The sequence below is a fragment of the Agaricus bisporus genome (genome assembly GCF_000300575.1).
Source record: "Agaricus bisporus var. bisporus H97 unplaced genomic scaffold AGABI2scaffold_2, whole genome shotgun sequence".
Lineage (NCBI taxonomy): Eukaryota > Fungi > Basidiomycota > Agaricomycetes > Agaricales > Agaricaceae > Agaricus > Agaricus bisporus.
Window position 1 is genome coordinate 59,948 of NW_006267355.1, and position 16,912 is coordinate 76,859.

A 16,912-nucleotide genomic window follows, 5' to 3' on the forward strand; every position below is an offset into this window, starting at 1 on the left:
TGTTTGTTTGGCATTTCGGCCCATTTTTTGCACTCCCAAGCCAAAACCAGCTGATCTGTGTCTTCCTCGAATACATGGTCTGGTGGCCACGGTTAATCACTTTTGGGGGTATCAGCTCTTCTATTCCGATAGCATCCCATAGTCTTGGTGGTAAAGTAATATACTGATAAAAGAGAAGGGCCTGCGGTGCAAAGACATGAATGTGAGAAGCGTGTAATACGGCGATTACGCTGACAGAGTCACGATTCACAACTGATCTGCGACAATATCATCCGTATCATGCTTCGTATCTGTGTTACAAATGCAACTCACGTCCTGCAGGAAAAACTTGAGAATATCACAAGTATGTTCGTAAATCAGACCAGAGAGACATACGTTCCACGCCACCACAGCGGGCAGGACGACGGATAACAAGTTTTATGATACTCCGAAGCCCAATGAGTCACCTGTACAACAAGTAAATAGGCCAAATACATACCTTGAATGCTGTCACGAAGGACCTTACAATGTCGTTTAGCACCACCCTTTGTGAATCCCTCGCCACCTTTTCACATCAGTAATCAAGTGCGCAATGAAGATTATTCACCGACTCATTGAGAGCAATCCTCAAATTTGATAACCTCGTAGTGATCAAATCATAAGCACCACCTGACCTCGACCGGAATGAGGAAAGACCACTTACTGAGCAGATAGTTCGCGTCTGAATTTTAACACAGAGTCTTATACTTGAGCCTTAACAAACAAGTAATTCTTTCTCCGCCGGAATCAAGGCATCTTTTTGCGTCCTAGACGCGATAAGTCAAGAATCCGTTCTTCGATAATTAACATGCATATTAACTTCTTGCGAGACGAGGTCCAGGCATCAACCGGGGCGGGCTAATGGGCGGTATTTCAGAGGGAGTCGGTATGTTGATCAAACTTAAGCCGGCATCAGTCCAACCAACAGAAGAAAATGACGCTGGCAGTCCTCTTCTCGGAAGAAATTCTTGCTTGGGTTCGAATTCCTGCGCAATCTCATCTAAAGGTTCACATTCTGGGGGGCGCATCTGCGAAGCAGTATAAAACTCAGTCTCTGTAGACGGCTTCGGGGGAGTCAGCATTGCATATTTATCATTGAGTCCCTAGAATGCTGTGATTGTGCAGAGCGGCAGCCGTTACACATGTATGATATTATTGTGAGCATTGCGAAGCATGAGGGGGTGGACGTGGATGAGAAATTAGGTACGTTTGTTTGTTCTATGAGTCCAAATTATTTTAACAAGCAAATTAGAATCTACCATTTAGATCAATTTCAATCAAGCAAGCGGTTTAACATGAGTCACTTCTCAATTCGTTCATTCAGAGTCCTGTTCGTACAGGTTCAACACTAAAATTGTTTTGAGTTTATATTTGCTAGTTTACACCCTTCGCTTTCACAATCCCAAATCCCCCACGAATCAGGTGGATAAATATGACTCAAGTTCGAGTGGATATGTGGTCCCGCCTTAAAAGATACCTTGAAGAATGTTGTGGCTTCCATGAGGGGAGGAGAGGAGCGCGAGGCAGGTGTAGAGAGCAAACACAGGTGCAGGAGGAGAGAGACAGCAAACTGGACAGGGTAAGAAAGTGGTCCAACAGGGGGTGGGTGAGAGATGTACGTCGAGTTCGCAGAGGGCACAAAGGATGTCGTCAAAATTGGGCTCGGGGAGGAGGTGCGTCCTACATAGTGCTCATGACCTCTCCCCCATCTGCCCCCACACCTGCCCTCCAAGGGCGTTCCAAAAGTTCCTCAAGCACGCCAGGAGGCCACCCTTGACCTTCGAGTAGCGAACCTGGTCCTTCAATACCCTCTGGCATATCCTCCGAGCTGCACGTTTGATTCGTGGGTCTGGGCGGCAGAAGAACTCTATGTTGATGTAAGAAATGGCCAAAGGAATTCAGATTGCTAAGAAGCTTATCTTCCACCCCTCATCTCGAGATATTGAGGTAGATTGAGAGAGCGAGCGCCGAGGCGTTACTGTCACAAATCGTGACAATCTTCGTTGTGCCAGGCTCGCAAACAAAACATCGATATTCTCCGGTCCATTCTACGCCTCTTCACCCCCGGACATCGCCGGAAATCATGGCCATACCATTGAAGATTGTGCTATCGCTAGTCGCATTCCGTGATTTTCCCGCTTTGGTGTTCCGAAGCATTCCGGTGCGTCGTCGCTGCCCTATTACACGCACTACCAAGATCTACATGCCAGATGTAGATGATCCATGAGTGACTAGATGAAATGCAAAGACTGTGCAGATGGTACATTGTTACGTTCTTGGTCTTTATCCGAGTCATCTTAATGAACGCTATTGGTTGTACCCATCTGTCTCTGCCGGAACAATCCCCTAGTTAAAAAAGACAAAATGGGGTCAATGACACCTTCTCTTAGAGGGTTTTACTCACAGAACGCAAATCAAGCAACCATTTGTGACCGTCCCGTGTGAACTCGGTACTGGCCAGTGCCCCTCCTGTCAACGTCCAGTAGGAGGAAATCGGCCAATGCAGAGTTTAAGGCGCGCCACCGGTGAAAGACTAATTGGTCATAGCTCGGGGTACCATCTGTACAGACCATTTCGTCGTCGGATTGGTAGGTGAACTCAAGAAAGAAATGACTGAAGTCGTAGCTGATGAGGAGGGATGAAGGAAGCAGCGGCGGCATGGTCGTGGAAGGAGAACTCGGAGTGGAGGGTGATGGGTAGTGAAACTTGCTTCTGGACGAGCTCGTCGCCAACGAGCACATGCAGGGGACAACGACGCCAAGTACCACGACTGTCGAATTGATCAGCGGTCAAAGTGCCGCCGGTGGCGATTGAAAACGCTGTTCGGTGACGGTTTGCTTGACCTTGACTTTTTCCGCAGCTGTACCATAAAAAAAGGAGAGAATCGTTAGTTTCATCACACAGGAACGAGTAACGTAAATATTCAAAGTGCACACGGAGAAACGGTTTAATACAGGGAGGGATGTTGACACGAGTAGACCTATGTTCGAGGAGGTGAGAAAATCAGCGGAGGGGAGATTAAGGCGAGAAAGGTATTGTTTGGTCTCGTACGGACAAGAGGCTTCCTTCAAAAGCTGAACTACGGGCAAAGGGAAAGACGGCGCTCGAAATGGCGGATGGCAGTGAAGAAGCGTATCACTCAACTGGACATGGACTCAATAATCAACGACAAGTACTGCCACAGTGGGTGTTTATCTCGATCGATCTGTGCTGAATTTCGTGGTTGTCCAGAGATAAGTACGCATTAAGTGAAATAAGTATACGTTACCGTAAGTAACAATAATTATAATCGGACTTGAGACCAATAAACAAAGCCATGTGACCGTGATATTGGGCATAGCTTTAAATTCCTTGAGTTCATTGAATCCCTCCTTGACGCCTACGCCCGGTCCATGCGCTCCACCACAGTCTAATCGGTGCGGCAGGCTGATGATCGTTCCCTATGACATTCACTACCTTCCCCCGTTACCCGGTTTATGCGCTCCACCATAGTCTAACTGGCGTGGTAGTGGGTTGTGTTCATGCGTAGCAAACTCAGCGTACTCTGTTCGGTAAGTTATCCTTGGCCTTCCCCGTCAAACTGTCAGCTTCAATCCAAGTATTGACCAACTCGATACTTTACCGTAGAGTATTTGAAATTTGCTGTTGCGCTATCACGCTCCACCACCTAGCCAGAATGGACTCCGCCGTTCAGAATCTCGTCGTCTCGCTCGTCACCATGTAGAGTCAGCCCGTCGTCGTCACCGTACTCGTCGCTGATTTTGTATAGCAGCCCGCAAAATCCCCTTTGAAGACCCCATCGTCCTCGGCTACGTCAGGATTGCTTACATTACTGCCCAAGTCGTCATCCTCGCCACCTACTACTACGTGTCGCTTGCCGTATATCTCTCGTCAAAACACGTCTCTCTCATTCGGTCTCAGATAAAGCGTAAAAACGACCAAACTGTCCTCAAATACAGTATGTTTTTTCATGGGACATCTTTTATTCCGTCAACTGACTCGCGTCTAGTTGAGGCCGCTGCCCCAATGGTGTGCAACCAACACGTCGATCATGCTTGCCTCCATCGCCCCACCTATCTCAGGAACATGGTAAACTCATGACCACCACTGTCCGTAATTATGGCCCCTCAGAAGTTTCCAAACTCTTCAGTTCTCCTCTTCTACCATCCTTCTTGGTCCTCAACTCGTTTCCTAGCTTCGATCCGCTTACATGGAAGTTCGGGAATTAGGATGGATGGAACGCCAATCCCAAGCAGCTCAGAAGTCACTCGTGTGTCACATTCCTTTTTGCGCGTTATTTCCTTTTTTCTTATATTCTCCCCCCAGTGTCGAGGCTACCGCAAGTGGTTATCAATGCTGGACTCCATTCGAGCGCAACCCAGGGCCACTGACTCCTCATCCTCTGGTGGATTCTCCGATCCTCGGTCAGGATTCGACTGTCACCGCAGTTTTGCAGGCCATCATCACGTTTTTTATTTTCCCTCCCTCACATACCCTCCGATCAAGTTTACCCCGCGCCTAACGACGAGCACGTCGCCCCCAGTGAAATTACACTCCAAAATGAGACGTAATTCTTCCTCTTCGATTCCATGCAATTACAAACTTCCCTATCAACACCATCCACTTCGACGCCTTGTCTACCAATTGCACTTGCAGGTACACGGCCACCTGGAAAGCGATTTCAGGGTGAGTTCTTTCTGCAATTTGACACTGTAACAACCCCGCCTTATAGATTGCCATGATTAGCAACCATAAGATATGCATTTCATGAATCCATCGCAGAATGTTAGGGCATTGATGACGACGGACATTTGGTTATTGAGTATAATTTAATTGGTGGTGTGCTGTAAAACGTCAAATGTCAGATTCTTCATGTATGAATCTTCTCACCTAAGATCTTCGTAGTTTTCTGGTCGACACTGAGAAGCTAAGCTAGCGTTACCTCAGCAGAGCGATAACATATGTCCAACTAATTTACTTAAGCAGCGGGCTAGCATCCTCGTTCACGCACCATGTCAGGCGCTTCTACAGCCGTCTGGTACGCCATCGTCAACCAATCACACAATATCGTCATTGGTGTCGATAGTATCGATGTCAGCGAGACCCTCACTATCGACGATCTCAAGGAAAGGATTCTAGAAGAACAAGGTTATCGCGACATCAACCCGGCACTTACCAATGTATATTAGTCCGAGTCCTTGAACGCGACTGCTGAACCGGATGACAGTGAGTTCCAAAAGGTCTCAGCACTCCTGAACAAAAGCAAGCCATTGGCGGTGGCGAAGAAAATTAGAGATTTTAGCATTGGGGAAGAAGATATTGTTTGTCGAGCTTCCTTGTGCGCTTTTTATATACTTTTCTATCTTCTTTCTTTACCCTTCAACAACAAGTCTTATCTCAGGGCGGGATGTATGGTACTGCCTCATCAACCAGTCACATGAAATTGTAGCTCGCGTTAATAGTATCGATGTTAGCGAGGCCCTGACTATAATCAAGCTGATGGAAAAGGTCAAGGAAAAACATACTTTACAGGTCAATACTGCACTCCTCAACGTATACCAGTCACGCATCACCTTGACTGACGAAGAGGAGGACGACTTCCAAGCGAATATCTCAGCCTTCCTGAACGAACGCACGCCACTGCGGAAGTTGAAGACAATCCAAGCTCTTAACACTGGGAAAGAGGATATACTGTTTGTCGAGCTTCCTTGTACGCTTTTTCTTCTAAGAATGTAGACTTCAACAGTGATGCCAATGTCACCCAGCTCGAGGGTGACACGACAATTAGAAATCTTGGCCTCGGGAAAAAGGACATGTTGATCGTGCAGTTCCCTGGTGCATTATCATCCCGGTCCCAATGGTACCCCAACTCTAACAGTTATTGCGATAGCCCAGCCCCACCAACCTTTGGACATGCCTATTCTAGGTGTACGTCCCCCTAACAGTATTTTGGTTGGCATGGGGGTCTAATTTAATCCCCGCCCACTTAGTGCACTACTGACAACTTCTCGACGCGCTCTCCCTCCATCAGCTCACCGTGCGTTGTTGAAGAAGAGAAGCCGGTTCCCCTCGCGCTGATTTGCAAAGCCAGTGGAGACTCACATCTACTGGTCGCTCTGTATTTCCTGGAGTGATGGCCTTAAGGTCTGTTCGAAGAGTTTGTTCATTGGTCGCGTCAACGTAAAAGACGCTGGAGAAACTGGAAATTAAACATATAAATTATCGCCAGTCGTGAATTTTTAGGTTGATTCTTGAACAAATTTGAAAGCAATTTGGGTCTTGCCGGAGTCCCCAAGGCCATGCAAAACGAAGACACGTTGAAAATTACCCCCCAACTCAAAATATTTGCACATCTTGTCAAGGATTGCCTCTCGTCCTATAAATGACTGCACAGGAAGCGGACAAGGCTTGCGTTCCCTGGCTTGTGGGACCGGTTCATTTTGAGGCTTAGGAATAATTAGGGTAACGAGATTAGATTACTATGAAGATCTACAAGAGCGAATCTTCCATACTGAGCGCACTAACCAGCAAGGGAAGCTTCTCAGCGACCTCCACCTTCTGCATATATTGATCTGTATGAGCCTCCACATTGCTCAGTTTCTCCCATTTGGAAAGTGTTATTTTCTGCATCCCCTGCTCGACATTTAGTCTAAAATAGGTGTTCGGCAAGTTGGCGAAATGGCGCAACATTGCTTGGTGTGTTGATTCGCAGTCGGTGCTAATTGCCTTTAATGCACCGATGACGCCGGTTGGTATGATCCGCTGCCATATCCCAGGCTCCTTGATCTCGGTTGTTTTTGCCTGTCCAGTACCAATGCTCACCAAGCACCCGATTTGACGAGCGCCAAAGAGAGCTTTGGCTTCTTCCAGTACCACCTGACTCGGATTATTGCGGCCTAGTCCGCCATCGATAAAGGGCTGGTTCCGCCCGATTTCAATGCGCTTAAAAAACGTGGGTGCTGCAGATGTCGCTCGAGCGGCCTCCCAAATCTTGCAATTGAAATGTGTTTCACGAGACTGGTATGTCCTGAAAAGCACTGGAGAGTCCATGTTGTGAGCGTTCTTAGCACAGACGAAACTAATAAATCTTCAAATTCAAAGTCCAAATGCATGGAAGAGTAAGTCATATACTCACGTTCGGCAGACTCCAGCTGGATCACTTTCTATTAAGGGTGACTCGGAATCACCAGTTACGGTCTTCACGACAGATTTCATGGCTTCTTCGAGTGTTGTCGATTTGAATGCTCCGTCTCCCCATCGCTTCGGAGTGGAGAAGACTTTTTTCGCCAGATCATTGTACCTTTCGATTGCTGTATCTACATCCATCCGAAGACGCCCAAGCATCAAAGCAATTATCCTGTAACATACACGTGAGTAACATGGGACGATTGTGGGTGTATAACGCAGTGTACCCTCCAGTACTAGTGCCACCAATCAGATCGAAGTAATCGCACGGCTTCGGGAGTACGCTAAGAGGTTCTTGACTGTTCTTCTTCCGTTTCTCGTTCTCCTCAAACATCAGCCGGTGCATAACTTTTTTGATGATGAGTAGTTCTGATAGTCCGCGAATCCCACCGCCATCTATTCAGAGTTTACTAGTTAGCGACTCTATCGGTGAGAGAGTGCAAACGGACGCATATACCTAGCGCAAGCAGCTTTAAAGGTGGTCCTTCTGCAAAAGAAGTCATCGTTAGGACCAAGGATGAGGTAGTGACATATGACATGCTGCATGCACGCACCTAAACTTTCACACGGAAAGGCCTAGTACTATTTGCTGCGACAACTGGTTATTGAGAAGCGAAAGGTGACCCAGAACGTTGATCGGGTATCCCAAGTTCCTTGTGCTGGATGACATCCTATGTCGAAACAATGGGATCGGAATGTAGTGTGTGTGACGAATTGAATTGAATTTTCATTGTTTGTTTTCGGACCGCTGACTCTCTATTTGTTCCTGTTTGATAACGCTATCTTAATCGTGTGCCGTGACCTCAGTTTTTGGTCTTTGTTCATGCTCGGTCCTGCCCTCGTTCCCAGGCAGCGCCTCCTCCGGCTCTAACTCCTCCTTCCCCTGTCTCCTTCAGCTCCCCAGCCTCACCCGGATCACTACAGCGGGCCTCATCATCCCCTTGCTCGAGGACAACGGCATCGTGGTCGATTTTGGCACTTGAGAGAATACAGAGCACGATACCTCGACGGACTGTATAGAGCATAAAGATGTCTACGGACGCGAAAAGTACGAGCCCACGAAGAACACCGAGACTGTGCAACTTTCAAAGTTACAGCCCGACTAGCAACATGCGATATCTCAATTACCGAATTGCTTTGTGATGTGCTGGGGGTAATCAACCTGTCGACCAGATCCGATCTACTATTCATGCCCCGTTCCATGCTTTGGCCGAAGCGCTGCATCCGGACAACCCGCCTTCGTCCCTCGTCGCCAGTCTCCTTTAAACATCTTCGACACCGCTTTTCATGGTTCTGATCTTTCTCCTACCATCTGGTGAGTTGACGCTGCATTTCGTGCTGCAGATAATTGGCATCCTGGCGTAGCCCCTACTGTTCTCGAAATTGGACAACGAGATACCCTTTGTCGTCCTGCCTCGCCTACACTCTCCTCTCCAAGAGCCCTCAGTCCTCGACAAACCATCATCCTTCTGCCCATCCACAGCCGTAGCTCTCTGCTCCGGTCTCTTCAACTTTCCCAGTACCTTCTCCCTCCTCCGCAGCGAGGTGACCGGCCGTTTCTTCAAATGGCGCGAAGTCAAGATCAGCAGAGGACCGACGACAGCAACATACTAAGAGATGGGGGGGCAGAGCACCGAAACAAAGCGAGTAGCGAAATTGACGGCGAATACGACGGGGGTGACGAATACGACGGGAGTGACAAGGCTGATGGTTGAATCAACGGAGCGAGGCCCAATCGCACGTATCGTACATCTTATAGTAGAAAAGTAGCAGAGACGTGAAAAAATCATGGGCGCATATGTTTAGCTTTGGGTTCACTTGAAGATTAGCCAATCCTCACACCCCCTCCTCTTCCAGTCACAGGGAAAGGGCTGGTGAGGGTGATCAAAGTAGTGAACCGAAACGATTCCGCGTCAGCCCAGGATCCTTCCGAGCAAGATGACACGGTCAATAGATTGACCGGCGGAGGAGAAACAGGGATTTGCTTCGATGGAGGTAATTGCGAGGATACTTGGGGAGTGGTTGACTCGGACCATGGGGCTGAGGGGTGGCACGAATGGATGTTTTTGGAAATCAGATGGAGGCCGTCCGTCATCAATCTTGTCTAAGAATTCCATAACCCATTTATTATCAGCGGTTGGTCCCAGGTTTAGGATGATCTCGCCGTAAGATATTGTCAAGTGGGCGGGAAATGGCTGATGAATTGACTGAGACGAAAACGACGGTGGTAGATTGGTGGTCAGTGATTCTCACAATGGGATGGTTAGTTCACAGCGGCCCTGTGGTGATGGCGAGGAATCCTTTCGCATGCTCAATGTCCTTTGACCGCCGTCGACCCCTGACCAGAAGCCATTCCAGAATTGCTCTCCTCGAAAATCGAAGCAGGGAAGCGCCAGCTGGCTGATTAAAGCTGCTGTACTCCAGCCGCACCTCCTCCAGCACGAGGGCTGCTGAACAGTCCCCCACCGAGAAGGCTAACCGAGGCGGGCCATTGGGGCGGCAGGGACAGGCGGAGGGCGGCCCATGGCTCTTACCTACATGGCCCCAAAGGCAGTTTACTGAGAAGATCATCGCAATCAGACCAGCCTCCATCTGGCTCGGGGGGAAAAAGGCCAGGCCAGGAAAAAAATAGACTCCGTGATACTAACAAAAGGTAGGGTAAAGTGGCTACCTGTGGCGGGGGTCACCAGGGGAAGAAACTTTATCAGGGAAACAGGCTCACCAAGAGCATAAGACTGAATGGGCGGGGCGGAGCTTCGACACCAGCAGTTAGAAAAGGATGGGATTCAGCTCAGCTTGGCTAGGATTTTTGATCTCTGTGAACTTGCTGTAAAGAGCAGCACCGAATTTGGCCCCCCTCTGTTTATCTTGATCATGCAGCTCCCGGTCAACCTTGACCAGAGAATCCACCAAACTAGCTTCCGTCCGAAAGTCGTTGCGGATGAAACGAAACAGCCCGCCCGGGGTATAGAAGGTCAAAGAAGCGCGCCCTTGGTCCCTAGGAACGGGCACATTGCTGTGCCATAGAAAGGCGGACGGTATCAGGATGCAGGAGCCGTGAGGAAAAGGAACCACGACCCTCAGGTCATGGAGAACAAGATGACCCCCGCGCTGGGCGTCGAATGGCCCCAGGGCAACAACGGCACACCAGCCATACGCCAAGTTCATCACGTCACGATGGGGAACGGTGAAGGCACGAGGGGGCCAATTCTCTGTGTGGCAGGCAAAGGGCAGCGAGTCGGTGTCGGGCGGTCCCTCAAGGGGGTTACCGAACTCAAGACCAGCATAATCGGGGTGGTGCTAAGCTGATTGGGCAGGGTGATGCCATATACCAGCCGCACAGACGGAGAAAACAAAGGGACGCAGTCGCAACAGCAAGGAGGGAGAAGGACAGGTCGCAGGTCTGAGGTGGCACGGGATGCGGCATAATACCACGTGACAAACACATGGCCTCGTGATGTGACGACACGAGTTTAAAGAACCGAGACGAGAAAAAAAGTCGCGACTATGCGATCATGGTTGATAAGACCGGTGATATTGGGTAGGACATTACACAGTACTCACCAACTCCACCTGCTCCTCTTCCGAAAACTCATGCACGAACCAGTACGTCCACTCCGACAATGCCATCCTCCGGATCGACAAATTGAAACTCTACAAAGCGTTTGAGGTGAACAAAACAGGGACAGATTAATCTGGAGACCGGGCCTTCCAATCCTCCAGTTGGCGTTCCAACCGTTAACGATAAATGTCGCATGCGCTGCCTTCGACTTCATCCACCTTGAACTGAGTTATCCACTTTTCGTCCTCTCCTTCTTCCCACTCACAGTCTCGCTTATGCTGCACAACGCTGATCAGCGCATTACAGAAAACATAGAGACGTCACTCACTTCACAGGATGGATTCCACGCATCAGATAAATCGGTTGCCGGTGTGGAGGGACGTGGTAGAACAGCAACCGGGTACCCCATGTGATATAGGAAAATCGACGACTTTGAGAGGCGCCTGCTTGAGTATGCATATTCATGACGTCGAGATTTGTTCTAATATATAAACTCAGTATTACAAATGTAGATGAAATATATAAAGAGCTTACAAACACGAGTCTTTGCAAGGAGTCATATGGAAACATCAGAGGATAGTCCACGATACGTGTGGTCAAGATACCAACAAGGAATCCAGTACAAAAGCCTGGCCTTCCCTCTACAATTCCATCTACGACATTTGAAACGGCGGCCTTGTATAGATTTAGCCTTATTTCATCGTCGCTCCATTCAACTCCGCCATTCGCTGGCCAAATGAGCGAAAGGTGGCAGCCGGCTCTAGAATCACGTAGTAGGGCTCGGTACGATCGAGGCGCGCCAAATTACTGGGGGAAGTTCGGACCCGGCAACGCTTTGCATAATGGCTGACTTGCCAACACCAGCAGCATGACCACCCAGCGCATCTTTTTCTTGCCAATGCAGTTGAAAATGAAGCGTATACGTTGTTCTAATATGGCCAACCGGGTTCCAGGATAACATCGAGGGGTAGATCGCGAGCAGAAGAATCGGATGCTGCCCCGGGTATCGTCTTCTCCAGAAGTTATTTCATGACTAGCAAGGATGGACATCAGTAGAGGCAACGCGCGGGGGAACTCTTCTTACAGTTACTTGAGGGCTTGATTACGACGCTGGTTATGGTAGTGGCTAGGGTAAGAGTATAGTTAGTATAACGCAGGTCACAGATACAATGCAACTATTATTCACAGTTGTCCACGCCGTTGATGCATGTACCACCGGACACAGTGAAACCCTGAGCATGTTCGAACATACTGGGGCGCTCCAGCGGGTGCGGTGAGAGGCTAGAGCTGATGAGGTAGCTAGGGTAGTTTCACCACTTCATTCATTAGGTCAAATAAGGGCGACTCACAGTTAGTCTTTGAGAAGGTGGAGACTGCTGTGAGACTATCGTAGATGGGTGATGTCAATGAGGCACAAGTAATAGATCTTGACGCTGAGACGGGTGGGAATGTGGAGTTTGCGAAGGATTACTATGTAGCTGGATAAGCGAACGATTCGTTCGGAAATTTCCGGTACGTGTTATAACCGGCTCTGATCATGAAGTTATAACGGTGCCGGACAGAGTGTCAAAAGCGGGCATGATAGCAGACTCCTACCCATCCTCACGCTGCGGGCGACCAAATACGAGAGCACTGACTGCCGCATAGAGGTTGTCGATTGGCTTGACTAAATATATTTCCAATATAATCATCATTTCGAATTTCGAATTTTCGGCACCGATGCTCGAGGGAGTCTCAAACGACTCTACTACTTTTGTCATTACTATCAGTAGGCCCAGCATCGTCCCAACAGATACAACCTTATTCCAAGTAAGGTGGTATAATATCTTCTCTCTCCCCGAAAATCATTTAGGGAATACTTACCCCTGCTTCAATCAGGATTTCACGTTCGATATTATTGCGAATCGATTATCCTCAAATTCACTTTGAGATAATTTCCTCCGAGCATCACAAACATCACATGAAAAGCCCAAATTTCAAGCTACATAAGTCACTTTAGTCCTGATTAATACCATGAGGGAACCTATAAATACGCCCACAAGAGGCTTGACCCCCTTGGAGTTACTCCCCTCGAGGTGTTCTAGCCATTTCAACCATTTATAATTACAAAAACTGGATCTCGGAAATTGGATAAGGTACAGTGACCTCATATTCATATAGCTTGATATTACGGTAAACGCGGCACGACATCGAAGCCATGAGCGGTGCAATTAATTCCGAAAACATACTTTTAAATATCGGAGGGGTAGAAGGAACGCATAAAGCAATTGCACTCGGAAAAAGCAAAATAAAAACTAATCTTAAGTCGAAAAACATCGATGAAAATTTCACTCCTAGTAAGGATAACTGACAGTGGTAGTAATGATTAAAACTCACAAATAATATTGTTGTCCCCCTCGCAAGACAGCTTGAGATAAACGAGGTAGAGCTTTTCCCACAATAAAACGTTTCCAGCCCATTTCGCGATCAATTATGACATGCGCAATTCCAATTTTATACGAGATGGCGAGGAAGATAGAAGAATCATAGGCGATAGCCAAAAAAATGGTAATCGCTACCAGAGGTTGAATGCCCGTCTCCTTGAAATGTTCAGTATTTGGGATATAAACTGGCTTAATGGAGAACCCCATAAGCGTTTCGGAAGCAAGGAATGTCATCCAAAAGATGGTGAAGAACTGTTGAACTCTAGGGCTATCTGCATAGACTGCGCGAACCCGCTGGAGGAATAAGTACGAGGAACACCCAATTGACATCCCACAGAAAACAACGCTCAATAGGACTGTCGCATGGAGATTTCGGACTGGCGTGGCTACAAAGCAGTGTCATTCTCGAGTCAAATTTGACTTTGGAGGGCACGGCGTACCCCTTCGGATGACGTTGATAATGACATGTGCTAAAGCAAAACATCTGAAAAATTGTTAGTACCGTTGAGAAGGTATGTCACAGTATGTACTGACCTAGAGAAAATGAAACAGAATATAGCAGGGCGAAATCGGCTGCGCTTCAAGACTTTGATGTCATCGGAGAGAGTGGCAAGTATATCCCAAATTGTGGCCTTTAAAAAGATTAAGCAAGGGAAAACACGATGGAGCAAACACTGAGGCTGAGAACTGACACCAAAAAGGACGAGGAGAACGTTCCTTGTAGCCTCATACTCATGGGCTTCCTGAGGGGAGAGATGGTTAAGGTAGGTTTCTGGATTAGAGGATACGACCCTGGATGTGGGCAGAGTCATAATGAAGAACGTTAAACTAGCTTCACAGGATCCTTACTCTTTATATTGGCTCCCGTTTCAACGACAGTTCATCTGATATCAATGCTAGTTGCTTCTTTTACCCGCATCATGATGATGGGCAGTGATCCGGAAGTCTCGCAACGACCCATCCTACCCGAAAAGGCCTGAAAGCCTTACCATTGAGGGCAGTATAATAATTCTTCAATCTCAGTGAAATTATCGTGAGTGTAGTAACTTTTCCAATCTCTCTAAAACAGTATTAGTACCATACCCGAATCTGAAATGCAGCCGACACAAAGACTTGCACATGGGTTCGGTCCGCTCCAATCAAACATATCTGATTTCCAATTGGATCATCATGGTTCAGCGCTGATGCTCAAATGACTCTACTATTTATGTTTTCTCCTCTATGAACCAGATAGTCACTAGCCAAAGAACATTATGGTTGGGGATTGAGGACCTAGGGAGTACTTGGGCCCGAGAGATCGAAGCTGGAACACAGTCGGGGTCGCCCCAAAAGCGTCAACTTCGACCCTGGTGTTGGCTGGCCGGATTTCCAGCAGGGTTAGGGTGGGTGGAAAAATGAGAAATAGAATGTGGTGGTGTAGAATGTCTAGCAATGATAATCCACAACAAGTAAAAATCTCATTCCAAGCAGGGCGGTACGTAGTAAAATAAATAAATCATATTCCACAAAACCCGTTTCAACATCAATATCAACTATACAGGAACACATTCAAAAAAAAGTCTCTACAATTCACATATAAACGGTCAACCTTTTCTAAGCTACATGCTTGTTAAACTTTAAAGAACATCCCTCTGAAGTATGTAAGTACACCAGTAAATACGATGAACGAATAGTGCCAAAATGAAAGGAAGGTCCGTTTTTTTGTTTGGCCATTGTTCCTCCCCTGTTGTCCCGTGGTGGAGCTTTCTGCAGAGTCTGTGGATGAAGGGAGTGACAATATCAAGGGGCTTCAACTCTTTCAACCATAGTAAAGAGTTAAACAAATCGAATCTCGGAAATTGGGTATGGTGTCGTCACGTCACGTTCAAATAGCTTGATTTTACGATAGACACGACATGACATTGAAGCCACGAGCGGTGATAAGAATACCACAAGCGTACTCTTGCAATTTTGCGGGATGGACGGAAAATATAGAATGATTGCAGTCGGCAAAAGCACGAGAAAAACTAGCCTTGGTCAAAACATGAATGAAGGTCAATCTGGATGATACTAATGGTAGTACTGACAAGTAATACTGTTGACCGCCTCGCAAGACAGCTTGAGATAAACGAGGTAGAGCTTTGCCCGTAATGAAGCGCTTCCACCCCATTTCACGATCAATGACGATGTGTGCTATACCAATTTTATATGAGATGGCAAGGAACACAGAAGAATCGAAGGCGATGGCTGTGACGATAGTGAGGCACATTAAAGGTTGGACGCCCGCATCCTTGAACTGTTGAGTGTTTGGGATATAGACTGGCTTGATGGAGAACAATAGCAGGATTTCGGAACTCAGAGATACCATCCAAAAAATGGCGAAGAACCGTCGAACTCGGGGGCTATATGCATAGATTGCGCGAATCCGCTGGAGGAATATGTACTCGGAACATGAAACCGACAATCCACAAAAAATAATGCTAGAGAGTGGTGTCGCATAGAGGTTGTGGATTGGCATGACTGTAAAGCAATCTTAGCTTTGAGTCAAATCCAACATTGAAAGCACGAACTCCTGCAGATGACGTCGATCGTGACATGGACTAGCGCAAAACCTCTACAAATTGTTGGAATTGCTGAGAAGGTAAGACACAATATGTGCTGACCTAGAGAAAATGAAACAGAATGTAGCAAAGCGCAAACGGCTGTGCTTCACGACTTTTATATCATCGGAGAGAGTGGCAAGTATATCCCAAAAAGTAGCCTTGAACGGGTCAATTAAAAGAAAAGACAATAGAGGAAACCAGGAGAACGTACACCTAAGAGGACGATGAGAACGTTCCTTGTAATCTCATACTCTAGGGCTTCATGAGGTGAGAGATGGTTAAGGTAGGTAGTATCTGGATTGTACGATATGACGGTGGATGTGGGTGCCATGATGAAGAGCGTTGAACTGGCTTCAGGAGATCCTTCCCTTTTATGTTTGATCATCGATGATATTATATCAACTTTGTTCAACTATATGGTGATGTCGATGATAGATGACGGGGTGAACCGAGGCTTCGCAACATGATCTATCTATCATTTGAAGTTTGAAGGCCTCACCGTCCAGGTAGTATGCTATGGTTTTTTAAATCTCGGTGTAGTTATCACTGGGTGAGTATAGCACCTTTTCGATCTCTTCGAAACAGTACTAGTTAGCACAGTCGCTATGCCCGAGTCTGAACGCAGCCGGCACAGTGACCATGTGCACATGGGTAGTTGCACTCCAATCAAGCATCTATGATAGCCATCATTTCTCATCTTGTTGTGGCCGGAGGCTGTGGATGGCATGAGATGGTATGTGAATAGACGAGGATAAGGCAGGTATGATTAACAGTGCCATTCATGCACAGGTCAACCCGACATTTGTATAATAATTAATAGAGTAAATCTCTACAAATACAAATGAGCCTAGACTCGCGGGGTGAGAGCTGGGTAGGAGCAGGCTGGTGTTCAATGAGCGCTCATATGCTCAAGCTCACTCCCCAACCTTAATGTTGGTTGGCCAGCGACTATCCGGCTCACGACGAATTAAAACATCTACCATTACAAGAAGAAATAAATTCTTCTCCTCCACCCGCGACCCCTTCTTCCTTTTCTTTTTTCATTCTTTATTTTTCGTTCCGAAATCATTACAATTTCGCCACCATCCTAAAAAAAAAAAGCCAAAATACAAAACCATATTGATAAAATCAAAAAATGTGCG

The 16,912-nt window shown here is 47.2% G+C and overlaps 8 protein-coding genes across 8 annotated transcripts; 3 read left to right on the forward strand and 5 right to left on the reverse strand.

Annotated features, from left to right (window-relative positions):
* Nucleotides 1–1,361: 1,361 nt before the first annotated feature.
* AGABI2DRAFT_176335 (hypothetical protein) lies at nucleotides 1,362–2,299 on the forward strand. The gene is made up of 4 exons (XM_006457650.1): nucleotides 1,362–1,691; nucleotides 1,752–1,895; nucleotides 1,970–2,179; nucleotides 2,216–2,299. The coding sequence occupies exons 1-4, from the start codon at nucleotides 1,632–1,634 to the stop codon at nucleotides 2,243–2,245; spliced, it is 444 nt and encodes a 147-aa protein (XP_006457713.1). The 5' UTR covers nucleotides 1,362–1,631; the 3' UTR covers nucleotides 2,246–2,299.
* Nucleotides 2,300–3,088: 789 nt separating this feature from the next.
* AGABI2DRAFT_176336 (hypothetical protein) lies at nucleotides 3,089–4,202 on the forward strand (the record flags this gene model as incomplete). The annotated part of the gene is made up of 5 exons (XM_006457651.1): nucleotides 3,089–3,201; nucleotides 3,250–3,287; nucleotides 3,791–3,976; nucleotides 4,028–4,107; nucleotides 4,169–4,202. Coding segments are annotated over exons 1-5 (411 nt in total), but the record flags the coding sequence as incomplete, so codon positions are not given.
* A 361-nt stretch (nucleotides 4,203–4,563) lies between these two features.
* On the reverse strand, nucleotides 4,564–4,895 carry AGABI2DRAFT_133591 (hypothetical protein). Its single transcript, XM_006457652.1, has 2 exons — nucleotides 4,765–4,895; nucleotides 4,564–4,704 (listed from the first exon to the last, which is right to left on the reverse strand). The coding sequence occupies exons 1-2, from the start codon at nucleotides 4,780–4,782 to the stop codon at nucleotides 4,567–4,569; spliced, it is 156 nt and encodes a 51-aa protein (XP_006457715.1). The 5' UTR covers nucleotides 4,783–4,895; the 3' UTR covers nucleotides 4,564–4,566.
* A 608-nt stretch (nucleotides 4,896–5,503) lies between these two features.
* AGABI2DRAFT_190153 (hypothetical protein) lies at nucleotides 5,504–6,246 on the forward strand. The gene is made up of 4 exons (XM_006457653.1): nucleotides 5,504–5,728; nucleotides 5,784–5,853; nucleotides 5,909–5,946; nucleotides 6,009–6,246. The coding sequence occupies exons 1-2, from the start codon at nucleotides 5,518–5,520 to the stop codon at nucleotides 5,792–5,794; spliced, it is 222 nt and encodes a 73-aa protein (XP_006457716.1). The 5' UTR covers nucleotides 5,504–5,517; the 3' UTR covers nucleotides 5,795–5,853; nucleotides 5,909–5,946; nucleotides 6,009–6,246.
* A 232-nt stretch (nucleotides 6,247–6,478) lies between these two features.
* On the reverse strand, nucleotides 6,479–7,707 carry AGABI2DRAFT_190154 (hypothetical protein; the record flags this gene model as incomplete). Its single annotated transcript, XM_006457654.1, has 4 exons — nucleotides 6,479–7,096; nucleotides 7,154–7,375; nucleotides 7,431–7,599; nucleotides 7,661–7,707. Coding segments are annotated over 4 exons (1,027 nt in total), but the record flags the coding sequence as incomplete, so codon positions are not given.
* A 2,107-nt stretch (nucleotides 7,708–9,814) lies between these two features.
* On the reverse strand, nucleotides 9,815–10,544 carry AGABI2DRAFT_215625 (hypothetical protein). The gene is made up of 2 exons (XM_006457655.1): nucleotides 9,926–10,544; nucleotides 9,815–9,874 (listed from the first exon to the last, which is right to left on the reverse strand). The coding sequence occupies exon 1, from the start codon at nucleotides 10,369–10,371 to the stop codon at nucleotides 9,973–9,975; it is 399 nt and encodes a 132-aa protein (XP_006457718.1). The 5' UTR covers nucleotides 10,372–10,544; the 3' UTR covers nucleotides 9,815–9,874; nucleotides 9,926–9,972.
* A 2,593-nt stretch (nucleotides 10,545–13,137) lies between these two features.
* On the reverse strand, nucleotides 13,138–14,000 carry AGABI2DRAFT_114764 (hypothetical protein; the record flags this gene model as incomplete). Its single annotated transcript, XM_006457656.1, has 4 exons — nucleotides 13,138–13,574; nucleotides 13,629–13,672; nucleotides 13,723–13,820; nucleotides 13,881–14,000. 4 exons carry the CDS (start codon nucleotides 13,998–14,000, stop codon nucleotides 13,138–13,140), a joined length of 699 nt encoding a protein of 232 aa, XP_006457719.1.
* A 1,067-nt stretch (nucleotides 14,001–15,067) lies between these two features.
* On the reverse strand, nucleotides 15,068–15,685 carry AGABI2DRAFT_114765 (hypothetical protein; the record flags this gene model as incomplete). The annotated part of the gene is made up of 1 exon (XM_006457657.1): nucleotides 15,068–15,685. One exon carries the CDS (start codon nucleotides 15,683–15,685, stop codon nucleotides 15,068–15,070), a length of 618 nt encoding a protein of 205 aa, XP_006457720.1.
* Nucleotides 15,686–16,912: the final 1,227 nt, after the last annotated feature.